At 34.9% G+C, this 18,872-nt stretch overlaps 1 protein-coding gene across 2 annotated transcripts in view; it reads left to right on the top strand.

The window, feature by feature from the left end:
- The window catches only part of BRIP1 (BRCA1 interacting protein C-terminal helicase 1), a 177,247-nt gene that overhangs the window by 141,195 nt on the left and 17,180 nt on the right, over positions 1 to 18,872 (top strand). For both annotated transcript variants that reach the window (XM_027568558.2, XM_027568557.2), the window contains exon 17: positions 8,660 to 8,772. In XM_027568558.2, coding sequence (XP_027424359.1) covers positions 8,660 to 8,772 — 113 coding nt within the window. The remainder of the gene's footprint in view (positions 1 to 8,659; positions 8,773 to 18,872) is intronic.

Raw genomic sequence — 18,872 nt, 5'->3', positions numbered from 1 at the left:
GGTTCCAGCTCATATTTATCACACGACTTATTTCTTATCAGACGCTACTTATGAAAGGCTATTCTTGTACAGAGCTACTTGTGGCCAACACTGTTGTTTTGACTAAGTTGAAAAAATAATCTAATGTTCAAAATTGTGACTTAACTTCTTGTTGACATATATAGTATAATCCTTTTGGTTATTTTAATATATACTGTGCCCATCAGCAGTGTACTACCTATACCGTCTCCAGGAAAACTGAGTCATTGAAGGACTTAAGGAACTTACTGTTTGATCCCAAGTATACAATAATGTAATAGTAAAATCAGAATCCAAAACCATGTAACTTCTGCTTGAAAGCTATATGGGTATTTTTACATAATTCTGTAAGTACCACTTCCATCTTGATTTATCTATCTTTGGCATTCAGGATCTCATCTTTGCTTATGTCAGGTTAGCTTTTGATGCAGAGATATTTTTGGTTGTCTAGAAACTACTATATTAAGAGTGTTTTTTTCATTTTGTGTGAACTTGAACTCATTATGGAGAAAAAATGTATGGTGAATCAATGTAGCATCCGAACCAGTGGGTTGCAAACTCAAGCCACTAAAGGAGTTAAACAGATTATTTAAATAGTGAGCTAGTTGAGGGTTGGCAAATAGCTCAAATTATTTTAAGCAACAGTAAGGGGGTCACAAAAAACACAACTTTGGGCCCTCGGTTTGCAACGTTTGGTAAAATCGTTTCATTTCTCTCTGCTGCTCACACATCCCTCCAAAATTACACATACACTAATTTATTGGGGGTGGGGACCAAGTGGTTTGAACTCCTTCTAGAGTATACAATTAAATATAGCTTTCTATTCTGGGAAAGCCTTGTAAAATGTATTTGAAAAGTAATGTTAACTGATCTACAAGATCATTTTTCCAAATCACACTTGAGCTTAGTTTATGGTGTTCACTTTCTGTCAAAACTCAGAAAAAACATTCACAGTTAACTTCCATAATATAAAATGTCTGTCTCATTAGGCATTGAAAAAGGATTGGTCAACAGGTATAATGTTGTTAGACTGTATTGCTAATGTGAATGTGGACATGACCTCCCAAATAGATCAAAGACTAATCTCTTTGACAGTTACAAGATGGTGGAGCTTGCCTTAGGCCTTTTGCTGCTGCACATTGAAACTGTTTGTTTGGAAAGCATTCCTGAGGGATGAGAATGTGTTTATAAGGATGAGCAGGTAAAAGTAAAAGGTTGTCTTTTGACATTTCAACTAATCCCTTCCAGCCTTTGGTTTACTTAACATTTAGGCTATTTGCTGGCAGGAGAAACTGGCTTTTTCACATATGCTTTATGTCATTTTAAATTGGGCATTGATTTTCGTGACTGATAATCCCCAAGTGTATGATGAAATAGATTCTGATGTCATTAAAATGAGGTATACTAGCTTCCTACTTTTTCTAAACCCTTAGTTTTGCTTTCCCTAATTAAATGTGTTCCCCAAGATAATTTTTATTTTTTATTGATTTTTTAAAAGTCTGTTTCTTTATATAATAAAAAAAATTAATGTTAACTGGCATATATATTTACTTTCAGAAGATTTTTGTTTTTTCTTTTCATCTAAAATACTTTCCCTAGGTAAAATACTGGCTCTCTTTTAAAGGCCATTTGCATTGTAAAAAGTATTTGAAAACTTATAAGAAATTGAATTCATGTTGTCATACATAAAAACTAGTTCGTTTTAATGAAAACTAAAAGACCAAGGGGAGATAATTTTGTTTATTTAATCTAATAGTTGCTACATTATCTCTATTTCGTTTATAACTAGTACATCCTAGAACAACTGTTACCATAGGTAGAGTGATCATTATAAAGTATTTGTCTGGAACAGGGTGTAGGAAAATTTGAAAACCCTTAAGCTATTATGTCTGACAAAGGATAAATGCTACAATTTGATGGGGGCTGGAGGGTATAGCATATAGGATATAGAAAAACTACTTAGTTACATTTTGAGAGATAGGAAATGTATATTTTTCCCAGTTGGATAGAATTTTTAAAGCATATTCTCTTTTACTTTTTTTTAATATCTTATTTATTTATTTGAGAGAGACAGCGAGAGAGGGAACACAAGCGGGGGAGTGGGAGAGGGAGAAGCAGGCTTCCTGCGAAGGAGGGAGCCCGATGCGGGGCTCGATCCCAGGACCCTGGGACCATGACATGAGCCGAAGGCAGACGCTAAATGACTGAGCCACCCAGGAGCCCCAAGCATATTCTCTTTTAATCTCTACATATTATAATATACTTTATCTCCAAATTATTAGAAATTTTTACATGCTATTATCTATTTCCTGTGATGCCATCTTATTTATTATATATGTATTTAAAACATACCCTATAACACTTAAAGGAAAGTTTATTTCCTTTGTATTCTAGTTATAAAGCTAATATAGAAATTTGACAGATTATTTTGAGGGGATATAAAATACAATTTATTTCCTAACAATTTGAAAGCTACTTGTCAGGAGTGTACCCTTCTGATTTCTCATCTAACACATGTCCTTTTATTTTAAAAGGCTCATAGTATGATAGACTGTATTGAAGAGACTTTGTTTTCTTTTGTGTAGTTTTAAAACTTCTTAAAACTAATTTGTTAATTTATCTTGAAAGTCCAGAATTTTTCCAAGAAAGTAACTCTTTATATCTTTGATTAGGCATATACTACAAAAAATATACTATATACTTGCCCAGGAATAGTACAAAGGAGATCTTTGAAAGTTGACTAAGTGAAAAAAGCAATTCCTACTCGTTCACATTAGATAACTAGTTGCTAGGTATTGTAGTCAATTTCTATGAGCTTCCAATACTAGCAGATGGTTATAGGTGATTAAATTGTTGTTGTATTTGAGAACCATTTTAAATTTTATTTTAATTAGATTTTCTTACTCATTCCTTTTCTAATTAAGAAAAGTAAACCACAACAGAATTGACTTACCTCAGATCACTCATAGGAGCTATACTGTAGTGTTTTGGCTCTAGAGTTTTCACTCATGACCCCCAGATCAAGATGCTCTACCAACCAAGCCAGCCAGGTGCCCCAGAAATTATCATGAATTAAGCCATCTTCTTCCTTAAACATACTTCTTTTCTTGTCTTCTCTCGGTGGATTACTAGATTGCTTCTCTCTGGTGGTTGGAAACTTTGTGGAGTCATTTTTTACTTTTCTTTCTTTAGTAAGCCCTACATCTACTTTGTCACTAAAGTTCTATAGCTCCACAATGTGTTAAAAACTTGGGCCTCTTTTCCATTCCCTTTACCTTTCCAGGTAAGGCCCTCATTACTTTTGCACCAAATTCATATCATGTCTTCATGTCTCAATTCTTCTTACTTAAAACTTATATTTACTTGATGGCCATTTGTACTCATATTCTTTTCTGTTCCTTATAAGCTCTTGCTAGGCAGAACGTATTTTTAATTCATCTTTATTTTTAAGTTTTATTTTTTTATTTGAGAGAGAATGCATGCAAGCATGAGGAGGGGAGGGGCAGAGGGAAAGGGAGAGAGAGAATCTCAAGCAGACTCCCCACTGAGTGTGGAGCCAACACGGCGCTCAGTCTCACTACCCTGAGATCGTGACCTGAGCCAAAATCAAGAATCAGGCAGTTAACTGACTGAGCCAACCAGGTGCCCCTAACTCATCTTTGTATTTCTACTGCCTATCACAGATGCTTTGTACTAAGTGAAACTAAATATTAGTTAAATTCAGTGTTTCTTTCTTTAAGCTACCAAAAATTTCTTCCTCCCATTATATCAATTTTTCTACTTTAAGTGTTCTATTTTTGATGTTTCTACAGCATTCTTTCTTATTTAGGTTCTTTTTTTTTTTTTTTTTTAGCTTTATTGAGACATAATTGACTCTATAGCATTCTTGAGAACTACCTAAAACATAACCCCTTTGGGGTGCCTGGGTGGCTCAGTTGGTTGGGTGTCCAACTCTTGATTTCCATGCCCAGCGCAGAATCTGTTTAAGATTCTCTGTCTCCCTCTCCCTTTATCCCTCCCCTGCCTCCTTTCTCTCTCTCTCTCTCAAAAAACAAAACAAAACAACAACAAAACCCACAACTCTTTTCATTCAATTAGTTTAGAAAAATATAAAATCATAATGCATAATTTCCTTTTACTCAGAACTTGAATCTTTTTAGAGGAGAGCTTTTACAGGAAAAAGCTCATTATCTTATATATTTAAGTAGGTCAGTCTGAATTGTGTATACCATACACTCTGACCTTGTATAAAAGTAGTCCACTCTCAGGATGATGTAATTTTAACAATTTTTATGAAGACCAGATGAAGGCTGGGTATGTGGTAACCTTTGGTGTGACATAGCTTTTAATAGAATGCAGTTTTATGTCCTATAATTAATTCTGAGTCTCTTTGAAAAGGGATATAATTATACTATCAAGTTCAGTTGACTAGATAGCAGAATTTATTGTGCTTTCTTTTCCAGCAAAGATTAACACAGTTTCTGTGTGTTAGTACTGTGTGTTAGTACCTAGATAGGAAAATGAATGTAGATTCAGTCACTCAGAAACATAAGAGATTCTTGATATCTTATAATAGTGGAGTCTTTGAGGCACTAAATATTGTCTCAAATGCATTAGTACTGTGTTAGCTCTGAATTTTAAATTGGTTTAGATCATCACTGAGTGCTTTCATATGCTTGGATTCTTTTACACCTATATTTTTGGTGTGCGGGAAGTTATTTTGCTCTAGTTGATGTTTTTCATTGCTTCTGTGGATCTGTCTTAAGACTTACTAGTTCTTTTATCTTCTCCAAAATGCTGTTAAACCCATCCAATGGATTTTTATTTCAGTTAACTGTATTTTTCAGGTGTAGAATTTCCATTTGGGTCTTTTTTATAGTTTCTGCTTCCCTGTGGAGATTCCCTAAAGTCCATTCATTAAACTGTATGTTTCTAAGTTATTTAAATATATCCGTAATAGCTACAGTAAAGTCTTTGCTAATTCCAACAGCTGGGGCCTTGCTAGATTGGTTTCTGTTGACTGTCTTTTTTTTTTTTTCTCTTTGATTATGGATCACACTTTTTAGTAATTTTTATTGTACACTAGACATTGTAGATGGTACATTATAGAGATTCTGGACTCCATTATTCTCTGAAAAATATTGATTTTTGTTTTTTGTAGGTCAGTTAGCTGATCATCTTGAACTTGTATGAGCATGATTTGACAGTTTTCTAGGGGAGATATTGGAAAAGCTCAAAAGTACATAATCTTTAAACTCTGTCTCTCCTGTGGTTCTTGTCAGAGTTTTGGTTTAAGTCTTTTTGTTTAGAATTGGTATTGCTCTAAATTGTGGTCCTATTTAAAAACTTGATACCTGGTTCTGTGTGTGTGCGTGTGTGTGTGTGTGTGTGTGTGTGCGCGTTTTACTTGATTTTTACTTACAAAATATATTTTGGTTAAATTTCCATGTCAAAATGTATAAATATTTTAATCCAATATTTATCTCAGAATAAATGTAATATAACATGATTAATCCACTTAATAGGTTGTTACTTGTTTTCAATGCAGAGATGCAGTGAATATCCTTGTATAATTCTATTTGTACTTGTAGAAAAATATAAACACTTTTGGTAAATATTTGTCAATATTCTTCAGATAAAAGCAGTGGGATGGGCGCCTGGGTGGCTCAGTCATTGAGCGTCTGCCTTTGGCCCAGGTCATGATCCCAGGGTCCTGGGATCGAGCCCCACATCGGGCTCCCTGCTCCACGGGAAGCCTGCTTCTCCCTCTGCTGCTCCCCCTGCTTGTGTTCCCTCTCTCATGGTCTCTCTCTCTCTCTCTGTCAAATAAATAAATAAATAAATAAAAAGCAATGGGATTATTAAATTTGCATTTCTTCATTAGACTAGTAAAATTAAGCATCTTTTCGTGTGGGTTGCCAGCCAGTCATCATTCATCTAGTTCTGTAAAAGATGGCTTTTGCATTTTGATGGGGATTGCATTGAATCTGTAGATCACTTTGGGTGGTAAGGACATCTTAACAATGTTAATTATTTCAATGCATAAGCACAGGATCTTTCCATTTATTTGTGTTTCTTCAATTTCTTTCATCAGTGTCTTACAGTTTCCAGTGTAAAGATTTTTCATGTCCTTGGCTTAATTTATCCCAAAGTATTTTATTCTTTTTGATGCTATTGTAAATGGGACTGTTTTCCTAATTTCTTTTTTTGGATAGTTTGTTGTTAGTGTATGGAAATACAGCTGATTTTTATATGTTGGTTTTATATCCTCCAACTTTACTAAGTTTGCTTATTAGTGCTGACAGTTTTTTGGTAGAGTCTATAGCATTTTCTACATAAAAGATCGTGTCATATGCAAAGATAGTTTTACTTTTTCCTTTCTGGTTTGGATGCCTTTTATTTCTTGCCTAATTGTTCTGGCTAGGACTTTTAGTACTTTGTTGAATAGAAGTGGTTAGAGTGGGAAACTTTGTCTTGTTCCTAATACTAGAAGAAAAGTTTTCAACTCTTCACTACTCAGTATGATATTAGCTGTGGGCTTGTTATATACAGCCTTTATTATGTTGAGATACATTCCTTTTATATTAATCATGAAAGGATGTTGAATTTTCTCAGATGCTTTTTCTGCTTCTTCTGTTAATGTGGTGTATCACATTTGTTGATTTGTGTGTAGTTAAACCAGTCTTGCATTCCAGGGATAAATCCCACTTGATCGTGTGTCTAATTCTTTTAATATGCTGTTGAATTCAGTTGCTGATATTTTGTTGAGGATTTTTGCAACAATGTTTATCATATAGGGGTATAGGCCTGTAATTTTCTCTTCTTGTAGCATCCTTATCTGGCTTTGGTATGTGAGTAGTGCTGGCCTCTTAAAATGATGTTGGAAGTTTTCCCTTCTCTTCAATATTTTGGAAGCATTTGAGAAGGAACATTGTTAATTCTATCTTAAATGCTCAATAGAATTCATCAGTGAAGCCATCTGGCCCTGGGATTGTTTTTATTCAGAGATTTTTGATTACTGCTTTATTTTTCTTGTTACAGATCTGTTCAGATTTTTTATCTCTTCATGATTTAATCTTGGTAGCTTGTATATTTGTAGGAATCTATCCATTTCTTCTAGGTTATCTAATTTTTTGGCATATAATTGTTCATAGTGGTCTCTTATGATCCTTTGTATTTCTGTAGTATCACTTGTACTCTTTCATTTATAATTTGTTGACCCTTTTGCTTAGTTAGCAAAAAGTTTATCAGTTTTATGTTTTAAAAAAACCAACTCTTAGTTTCAACCATTTTTTTCTTTTGTTTTCTAGCCTTAATTTTATTTCTGCTCTCATCTTAGTTTCCATCCTTAAGCTAACTTTGAGACTGTTTGTTCTTTTTCTAGTTTCTTAAAATGGAAAGTTAGGTTGTTTATCTGAGATCTTTGTTTTTTTTCTCACTGTAGATATTTATCACTATAAACTTTTCTCCTAGAACTGCTTTTGCTGCATCTGATATTTTTGGTTTGTTGTATTTCCATTCTCATTTGTATCAAGATACTTTTTGAGTTCTCTTATTCCTTCTTTGATCCATTGATTGTTTAGTTGTGATATTTATTTCCACATATTTGTGAATGTTCCAGTTTTCCTCATGTTATTGATTTCTAATTTCACACCATTGTTGTTGGAAAAGATACATTATATGATTTCAATCTTCTTAAATTTCTTAAGACATATTTTGTGGTCAACATATAATCTATCCTGGAGAATATTCCATGTGTACTTGAGAAGAATGTGTATTCTGCTGCTGTAGATATAAAGCCAAATCATAGCAATATTTATATTAAATGTGAATGGTCTAAACATCCCAATTAAAAAGCAGAGATTATCAGTCTGAAAAACATTAAAAAATGAACCTTTGATGTATATTTCAACGTGAACGAATTCCAAAATCATTATGCTAAATGAAAAAGACAAACGATTACATACTGTGTAATAATCTTTATAAGAAATTCTAGAAGAGGCAAAACAGAAAGCCAATCATTGGTTGACAAAGTCAGCAATGGAGAGAGACTGAAAAGGAATAGAAAGGAGATTTAGGGAGTGCTGAAAATACTCTATATTAAAGTTATGGTGGTGGTTGCATGACAATACATTTGTCAAGATTTCTCTATGTATACATTGAAAATTTGTGAATTTTATTCTTTGTAAACTATTTCTTAATAAAACTTTTGATTTAATCAAACAGCTAATTAATGAGTTGCATGGAGGAATTCAGGAAAAGTAAGGATGAATGGGCATTTTTTTTAGTTTTTAATTTATTTTTTAAAGATTTTATTTGTCAGAGAGAGAACACAATTGGGGGGGGCGGTGGCAGAGGGAGAAGCAGGCTCCCCACTGAGCAGGGAGTCCAATGCGGGACTTGATCCCAGGACCCTGGGATCATGACCTGAGCTGAAAGCAGATGCTTAATTGACTGAACTACCCAGGCGTCCCTGAATAGACATGTTTTAAAGGAATTGAGTAAAATTCAATACTGATATACTGAAAAACAAAATCTCTCTACCTTAATAAAATGGTGTTCAGAATGTTAGAACTTAATGTGATTTTTAAAATGAGCCTTAATTTATCTACTATATTTTTAATATTTCTTAAATTGTTAGGTTGAACTAAAGCGACAATACAATGATCAGCACTCAAAATTGAGAGGTCTTTTACCTGGCCGTCAGTGGTATGATATTCAAGCATATAGGGCCTTAAACCAGGCCCTAGGTAGGTAAGTGAAATTTAATGTAATGTTACTGTAATATTATCTGTGGCCAGGGCTATAGAAAAGATAGTCTTGCTACTTCTTAGGATAAATTTGATAGCATTTTGTTTTCTTTTTTTTTTTTTTAAGATTTTATTTATTTATTTGAGAGAGAGAAAGAGAGAGAGAGCACATGAGAGGAGGGAGGGTCAGAGGGAGAAGCAGACTCCCTGCTGAGCAGGGAGTCCGATGCGGGACTTGATCCCGGAACTCCAGGATCATGACCTGAGCTGAAGGCAGTCGCTTAACCAACTGAGCCACCCAGGCGCCCTGATAGCATTTTCTTTTACTAGAACCTTAGGAACTGATATATTTTTAATGATAGATGTCACAAGTGAAAGCTGAAAAGAGTAAATGAAACCCTAAAACCTCAAAATTTGCTAAAGTTTAAGAAGATTTATGATTGATCAAACAATGAATGTCACACAGAAGGGTACTCAGTAAATGTTTAGAGAAGTTCACCACCAAACAGTAAAAGTTTTATCTTGTGAACATCAGAACCTAGATGATGGTTTTATGGGTATAAAGCAAACCATTCAAGAAGAGTTAAAAGAAACCATGCTTTTAGGGGCAGCTGGGTAGCTCAGTTCGTTGAACATCTGTCTCTTGGTATCAGCTCAGGTCATGATGTCAGGGTTGTGAGATCAAGCCCCACTTCAGGCTTCAAGCTCAGCCAGGAGTCAGTTTGAGATTCTCTCTCACCCTTGTCCGTCCCCCTGTGTGCACTCTCTCTCTCTCACTCTCAAATAAATAAATCTTTGAAAAAATAAAATTAAAAAAAAATTTTTAAAGCTAAGGAATTAATGCCAACTAATAACATTTAGTTAAATACTTCTTTTCCTAAGTATTCTGGTCCATTAAGATTTGTGCTTTGTGGAGCTAGTTATTAAGTTACCATTTTATAACATAATTTTCATGTTGTAGAACATAGCATTTAATTTATAAACACTTTAATCCTTAGACTTTTAATAACCTAATATTTTATATTCTCTATCCATGAAATTGTAACTAGTTAAAACCATGTAATAATTTTTTCTTGTGGAAGCTGTAAGGCACTCATATAATCAAAATAAAAGAACACAGGTTAAGAATAAAATCATGAAAACATGACCATTTGACATATTTTCTGTTCAGCCAAAAGACCCACACCTAACTGTAATCTGACCTAACCAAATCCAGAATTTAAATTTTTCTCATCTTGTTCACTCACATTAGCCTATTTACACATATTAGATTTCATTTGAGTTCAGATTTACAGATAGCTAATGACGGGACTACAACAGCTGGACTTAAGTCCCAGAACACATCACCCACTCCCTAACCCATCATTTAAAAATGATATTCTGCAGGTATTTCCCTTCAAATTGAATGATTCGGTTCTATGGTTAATCTACTGGTATGGTTAAGCTGCTGCCCTTCTCTGCCTAGAAATTTCATTGGTACTTGGCATCATGTTGCACTATAAATTGTTCTTGAAGTATTTCATCTGCTTACTTGGTGTCTCCCTGTTGTTGACCTGTTTTGTGTTCTTGTATTTGTATTTTAATATTCAGCAAATAGTTTCTAGGGGAACCTGAATATTATTTAAAATTCTTGACTTTTAGTCACTATACTTAATTTCAGGACAGTAAATATTCTTACCTCAGTTATTTTTTTTCCTTTTAATATAGGCAATGCACTGAATTTTAAGAAATCGTTTGAAGCAAAAATATATCTGTATCCTACTTTGTCATTTATAAACATTTTCTACATATATTAAACAGGTTGTAAGAGATGAAATTACTTGTCTGATATCACATAATTACTAAATGGGCCTTCATATCTTGGCCCCACCTACTTTTAAAACCTCAGGACCTGCTTTTTCATCTTTAGACCCTACCTTTATCCTCTAAAGCTCTCACTGTTAAACATAAAACGTCTTATTATTAAACATACCGTATCCTTTCACTACTCTCGGCTTTGGCATAACAAGCTATCGGACAATTCATTTGGCAAGTTTACCAATCAAAACCTAGTTGAAGGTCATGTCCTTTATGAAGATTTCTTTTTACTTTTCCAACTAGTTATTTACACCTTAGGAAACCCATAGTAGTTTATACATTATCTCTATTACACATATTATCTATTACACATATCTCTATTATACATATATCTCATTATATTGTAATAACCTGTTTATATATCTGTCTGCTTCCCTAAACATGTATTTTACATTCTCAGCAACCAACTATGCCTCAGCTTGGGGCATAGATGCTCAATAAATACTTGTTGAATTCATGAAAAATGGTATCATGAAAAATGGTCCACTATACCATGTTGGCCAGAGAGCATCTGGAGCTTCAAAACATACTTTTCTAGAATTTCATAAAAAGACATGTGTTTGTAACATTGATATATAATACTGTAGTTTTCATATTTTATTATTAATTAAAAAATTGATAGCCTAACTGTCATTGTATTGATTTTCAGGGAAACAGTATCAACAAGTAGCAACTTTTTATTACAAAGAAATACTCATTTAAAAATCAAGTGAATGTTTTACATCACTTGATAAAACTCATAATGTGTATTGATAGACATAAAGGTACTTATAACCAGGCACTCTTCTTATAAGGGATAAGTCTAGAAGGTCTAAAGTAAGCAGAAACAAATTGAGTTTAAAAAAAAAATTTTTTTTTAAGCCCACATGGGACTGTTAGAGTATTTGAAGTAATATAAGTCCATGAAATGTAATAACAGCCTTTGGGAATGTACCAGATGGTTTTGTGACCAGGTTACAACTGCACTATGAGTTTCCTAACGGGTCTGCTTTACTGAAAGTATAATCTTTGTCTCAAGTGGGCATAATTCATTTGAACGAGGCAGAATGAAAACAATGGAAAAAAGAAAAGGTGAAATTCTTTTCTCTGAACTGTTTTTGGTAACCTAAATGCCTTTCTACCTTAGAACACTTTAAAATAAGCCAAAATGGAATAAAAAATAGAGCGGCACCCCAACTTTCCATTAATTTTCAACACTGGTCTATAATATTGGCAATATCCATCTTCCTGTCCTGCCTAATTTTGTGGTCTGATGCCTCAGAACCTGCTTTAAAATATTTTTAAAAAGTCATATAAAATTTAGATTGTTTTAAATCTCTGGAAAAATCAAGCATTTATATTAATCTTCACCCCTCTCAAAACTAAAGGAATAAAAATGATAAAAATGCCAAAACTACAAAGTTAAAAAGAGTGGGAGAGGGAACACTACCAGATGAGATGTCAGCAAATTTTGAACACTGAAGAACAGATGAATGATTGAGTGACTTAGCAGGCAAAAGAAAGCTGTTGTGAAAGTCAGCAAGATTCTTCAGATTCAGGCATGGAAGAACTTGGGATGTGGGGGCACTCTAAAGTATCATTTAAAGTAGGATTAATCACAAAATAATTGATTGCAAGTTACTGTAAGTAGACAGCCCCTTTCCCCACTCAAATTTACTCTCTGGAGAGATTGTATTAGAGAGTTTATATGTTCTTCAACTCCAGGTATAGCTAAGGATGTACTAAAGATGGGGGTTAAGAAAAGTCTGTTTATGGAATGTGAGAACTCTACCCCCCTTTTCTTCTCAGCTCTGAATAGGCTTATAATCAATCTTATATCTCCAAGGCAGGAACGTACAGTATTCCTGTCTAGGGATACTAATTACCTCATGAGTAAAGACCTACAGATAGTAGTAAAGTGGTCCTCTTCCTACCAAAGTACCTTACTCTGGCACAGCTTCCCGGGATATAAGCCATACCCATGTAGGCAGAGCTACCAATCAACATTTTCATACTTTACTCTTATGTAAGTGCAAAGAGTGATCACCAGATAATCAAAAAAAGTCTGTAACATGAAAAATACAGACCAAAACAATATCAAAATTATACCAACAAAACAAAAACAGGGTGGAAGAACTGGTAGAAAACAAACAGTGCATTAGAACAGAGGTTGGCTGTTCTTTTTGGTCAGGTCTCTACAATAGAACAGAGGTTGGACAAACTTTTTCTGTAAAGAAGTGGACAATACATATTTTAGGTTTTTTGGGCCATGTCCAGTCCACCCATATTCTTTATTTTTTCTCTAACCATCTGAAAATGTGAATATCATTCCTGCCTTGCAGGCTGTACAAAAACAAAATATGGACCAGATTTCCTGTGTGGGCTTAGTTAGCCAACCCCTTATCCAGAGAGGGTAAAATATTTCCTCCATGAAATAAGAACAGATTTATTTTAAGAAAAGTTTCCAGGCATTAACATGATAGCAGACTTTAAATGCAGAATTAAGCTCAGAAGATAAAATTGAAATTTCCTAGGTCAAAATAACAAAGAGAGAAAATTTAAAGATCAGTATGCAAGAGGCAATTTCTGATAAAAAGGAGATCTGTAGGAAGAGACCAGAGAAAATATAGAAGAAGAAAATATAGAAGAAAGGAAATATGGAAGAACTTAAACCAATCAGAGAAATAATTCAAGAAAAATGCTCAGAATTGAAGGGCATAATTTCCTGATTAAGGGGCCCACCCAAGCACCAGTAAAGGGAGAAAAGCTACAAAGTATCTCACTGTGCAGTTTCAAAGTACCTGAGATAAAGAAAAAGTCCTAGAACGTTCCAGAGAGAAGAAAACAGGTCTCATACAAAAGACATGAAATCACAATTGAGAGACTCCTTAAAAATCAACATTAGAAGATAGAAGACAGTTTTAAATTATCTTCAAATTTTTCAGGGAAATTTTGACTTGCAATTTAAGTTTATACAACTCAAACGATCAATAAGCTATAAGATAGAATAAAGCCTTCAATATGCAAAGGACCTAAAACATTAGGGACACCTGGGTGGCTCAGTCAGTTAAGCATCTGCCTTCGGCTCAGGTCATGATCCCAGGATCCTGGGATTGAGTCCCGCATCAGGCTCCTTGCTCAGCAGGGAACCTGCCGCTCCCTCTGCCTGCCACTGCCCCTGTTCGTGCTCACTCTCTCTCCCTCCCTCTTTCTCTCTGATCAATCAATAAATAAATCTTTAAAAAAAAAAAGGACCTAACATATTAGCTTTAAATGCAGGATACTGCATTTATTTTTTTTTAATATTTTATTTATTTATTTCACATAGAGAGAGAGACAGAGTGTGCACAAGCAGGGGGAGTGGCAGGCAGAGACAGAGGGAGAAGCAGGCTCTCCACAGAGAAGGGGGAGCCCGATGCGGGACTCGATCCCGGGACTCCGGGATCATGACTTGAGCCGAAGGCAGTGGCTTAACCAACTGAGCCACCCAGGCGCCCGCAGGATACTGCATTTAAATGCATTTAAATACTTTCTCAGGATGCTACTGGAAGATATGCTTCATCAAATAAGAGAAAATTCAGACAGAGGAATATCAAAGTTGCAGGAAACTGGAGTTCCAACCCAGAATAGAGGAAAAGAGAATTCTCAAATTAGGAAGGGAAGCTCTGGGATGACAGGTGTGCAGCAGTCCCATAGTAGTCAGTCTAGATTGGTTTCTGAAGATGGATTTTGACCACACTTAGAAGAATTTTTACAGCTGTGGCAAAGTTTGGGAATTAATGATAGAATACATAGAAAAGCAAAAAAGGAGAGAGACAGTTAATAACTCTAGGGCAGAACAAAAAGTCTTGTATGAGAAAGAAAATGTAATCATAGTGTACAATATAACACCTGTAAATGGTTATCCACTGAATATTGATTACATAAGAATTGTGGTATAACTATCAGGAAAATGAAGAGGTGATGGAGTATCAGTGGTATAAGAGAAGAAACATCTTCTATAGGAAGAATCCATACATAATGTGTAAAGGTTAAAAATCAAGAAGTAGTAGAAGTAGTTCTAAAAGTTATTTAGAACATGGAGGTAAATGAGTAGAACTATAATAAATTTAAGGGAATTGTTTCTGAGGATTGGGAATTGGAGATAGAGTGTACATAGGTAAAAGAATTCTATTTTTTTTAATTATAGCTACTGTATTACTATTTGATTTTTAAACTATGCTTGTGTATTTAAAAATTAAAATTTACAAAGTTAAAATTAACTTTTAAAAAATAGGTTTCAACTCTAGATAAGATGAAATAAGCATACTACTGTCTTAAAAACCTAGACAGAATGCTAGGTACAGCTAGCATTCTCAATAGGAACAGCTATTTGAGTACTGTGAAAAGTAAATAGTGGCAGACAGACTTGGGAAGAAGACTAGAATTCAAAGTACAAGTGAACTTTCTGGAGTAACTTCATTAATATCAGACAAAGTGAGTTCAGAGCAAAGAGTATTAGTGGAGTATTAAAAATGAAAATTATAAAATGATGAAAAGGTCAATTTACCAATAAGATACAACAATCCTTAATGTGTATGCACCTAAAAACAGAGCTTCAAAATATATGATGCAATAACAAATCTGAATAGAGAAATAGATAAGTCCTCAAGTATAGTTGAAGATTTCATTTCCTCTCTCATTAATAGATAGAAGGAGTAGACAGAAAACAAAGATACAGAAGACTTGAACAGTGTTATTAACCAGCTGGATTGAATTGACATAGAGCACTCCATGCAACAATGTTAGAATAAACATTTTTCTAAGTGCATAAGGAACATTTATCAATATAGACCATATCCTGGATGATAGACTTTACATTTTTTTTTAAGATTTTGTTTATTTATTTGACAGAGAGAGACACAGCAAGAGAGGGAACACAAGCAGGGGGAGTGGGAGAGGGAGAAGCAGGCTTCCCGCTGAGCAGGGAGCCCAATGTGGGGCTTGATCCCAGGACCCTGGGATCATGACCTGAGCCGAAGGCAGACGTTTAACAACTGAGCCACCCAGGCGCCCAAACTTTACATTTTTTAAAAGAATTGAAATCCTAATGTGTTCTCTGACCAAAATGTAATTAAACAATTAAATTAGAAATCAGTAATATTTGACAGAAAAAAATATTTGGAAATTAAAAACATATGTTTTTATAGTAAATGTCTAGTAATTTTAATTTTTTTAATTTAAATTATAATTATAATTAATTGACCTACGGTTCAATATTGGCTTCAGGAGTAAAGTTTAGAGGTTATCATATATATCACCCATCACATATAACACCCAGTGCTCATCATAACAAGTGCCCTCCTTAATACCCATCATCCATCTATCCCATCCCCCACCCTCCTCCTTCCATTAACCCTCAGTCCTCTACAGTTAAGAGTCTCTCATGATTTGTTTCCTCCTCTCTATTTCCCCCTCCCATATGTTCATCCATTTTCTTAAATTCCACATATGAGTAAAATCATATTAAAAGCCTACTTCTAGTGGCACCTGGGTGGCAGTCAGTTGAGCATCTGACTCTTGGTTTCAGCTCAGGTTATGATCTCAGGGTCATCAGATCAAGCCCTGTGTCCGACCCCACACTCAGTGCAGAGTCTGCTTAAGACTCTTTCTCCCTCTTCCTATGCCCCTCCCCCCTCTCTAAAATTAATAAATCTTTTAAAAAAACTATACTTCTAAATAATCCATAGATAAAGCAGAAAGTCTTAGGAAAATTAGAAAATATTTTGAGCTAATCAAAAATGAAAATGTATCTAAATATGTGAGCTGCATCTATAGCAGTGCCCAGTAGGAAATTTCAATCATTAAATGCTTATTTTCAAAAAGAAGAAAGGTCTCAAATCAATAAGCTTCTACCTTAAGGTCGGAAAAGAAAAGCAAAATAAATATAAAGCAAACAAAAAAAGGAAATAATAAAGATAAGAGTATAAATCAATGAATTTGAAAACAAATCAGTGAAACTAAGAATTAAAAAATTGCTTTTATTTTTTTAGAAGATTTATTTATTTGAGAGAGAGAGCAAGTACAAGTGGGAGGGGCTGAGGGAGAAAGAGAGAATCTCAAGCAGACTCCCTATTGAGTGGAGCCCAGCGCAGGGCTTGATCTCATGTCCCTGAGATCACGACCTGAGCCGAAACCAAGAGCCTAGATGCTCAACTGACTGCACCATCCAGGTGCCCTTAAAAAATTGAGTTTAAAAAGATAAATAGAATTGGTAAATCTCTAGGTAACTGACAAAGAAAAAAGGGAAGCCACAAATTATCAATCTCTGGAATAAAAGGAGTCATATTACTATATACCCTGCAAATGTTAAAAAGATAATATGGAAAAAACTATACTATATGCATACATTCAACAACTTGGGTGAGATAGACTAATTCCCTCAAACCCACAAAGTACCAAACTCACGGAAGATGAAAAAGATAACCTGAATAGTCAGTCCTCTGTCTAGTAAAGAAAATTTGTAGTTTGAAAAAAATCACCTAGATGGGTTCACTGGCAAATATTACCAAACATTTAAAGAAGAAATAGCGGGGCGCCTGGGTGGCTCATTCATTAAAGAGTCTGCCTTCAGCTCAGGTCATGATCCCAGGGTCCTGGGATTGAGCCCCACATCGGGCTCCCTGCTCGGCGGGAAACCTGCTTCTCCCTCTCCCACTACCCCTACTTGTGTTCCTGCTCTCACTATCTCTCTCTCTCTGTCAAATAAATAAATAAAATCTTTTAAAAAATGAAGAAATAGCACGAATTCCATTTGATCTCTTCTAGAAAATTGTTATATGGGGCACCTGGGTGGCTCAGTTGTTTAAGCGTCTGCCTTTGGCTCAGGTCATGATCTCAGAGTCCTGGGATCGAGCCCCTCCTTGGGCTCCCTGCTAAGTGGGGAGTCTGTTTCTCCCTCTTCCTCTGCCCCCCATTTCTCTCTCTCCCTCTCTCTCTCTCAAATAAATAAATAAAATCTTTTAAAAAAAATAGATGATAGAACCCTTCCCAATTCATTTTATGAGGCCAGCACTATCCTACCAAAACTAAATGAAGACAATATAAAAACAAAGAAAACTACAGACTAATATCTGTCAAAAACATAGGTGAAAATAATCTTAACAAAGTATTAACAAATTGGGTGAGATGCACAAAAATGACAGAGTAAAGACCTCTGAAAATTCTCTAACAAAGGAATGAGAATCGCTTCTCGGCCTTTTGGCTAAGATCAAGTGCAAAGGAATGAGAAAACAGACTAAATAATTAGAATCAACTTTTTCAGAACTGTAAATTAACCAGTTTACAACGTTACAGGAAATATTTATTCATGAATATTGCTGAATCTCATTAAGAACAGTGAATGTTGTGGGATTTTCACTTGCCCAATTCCCATTCCCTCTCTTCAAGTTCACAGTTTTAAATTATGGTGAAAGCCAGTAATCTGCCGGCCACCCGAAGGGCTGAAGCTTACTCCTTGAGAATTGTCATTATGGAACCTGTCTGGTGATTTCCTAGACCCTATTCACAAGGCTATCTTTATATGACCTGACTAGGAGCTCACCCAGGCAAGTAATTGTTTAATTTCACAACCTCCTAAGATGATGACTAAATTTGGGCCAAATAATAAGCTAACTAAATAGCTTACTGGAAAAAGCTGGGAAATGAGATATACATAGAGGGCTTTAAAAGTTCTGACATATTCCTAGGACTTTCGTGGGCTGTGCCTGTATGTACAACAGTGCATATAACCATGCTCAGGAAAGACCTGAGAAGCTCCTAAGTTCTCACCTCTGGTTGACCTTGAGGCTCTGTTGAAGCAGGAAGAGAAGACTATGGCAGAGTTGTTTGTTACCTGCCTGGCTGAGGATCGAAAGCATGTTGAAAAACATGTGGAAAGCCTCTTGGCAAATGAGACATATATTGGTTACAGATGTTTGCCTAGTCATTAACTGGCTACTAAGCTGATCTAGCAATGGTCACACATGACAGAAAACAGACTTTAAAAGAATTATCTTTAGAAAGTCACACCAGCAACAACAAAAATCCTTGAGCAGAGGGAAGAATCTGAATTCTACAGTTGCCACATTGTATTATTTATTTATAAATAATTTTTATTGTTATGTTAATCACCATACATTACATCATTAGTTTTTGATGTAGTGTTCCATGACTCATTGTTTGTGCATAACACCCAGTGCTCCACGCAGAATGTCCACATTGTATTATTTAAAATGTACTTTTTTTCCA

Source organism: Zalophus californianus, chromosome 16 (genome assembly GCF_009762305.2).
Source record: "Zalophus californianus isolate mZalCal1 chromosome 16, mZalCal1.pri.v2, whole genome shotgun sequence".
Taxonomy (NCBI): Eukaryota; Metazoa; Chordata; class Mammalia; order Carnivora; family Otariidae; genus Zalophus; species Zalophus californianus.
This window is presented reverse-complemented; position numbering and strand designations above follow the sequence as displayed.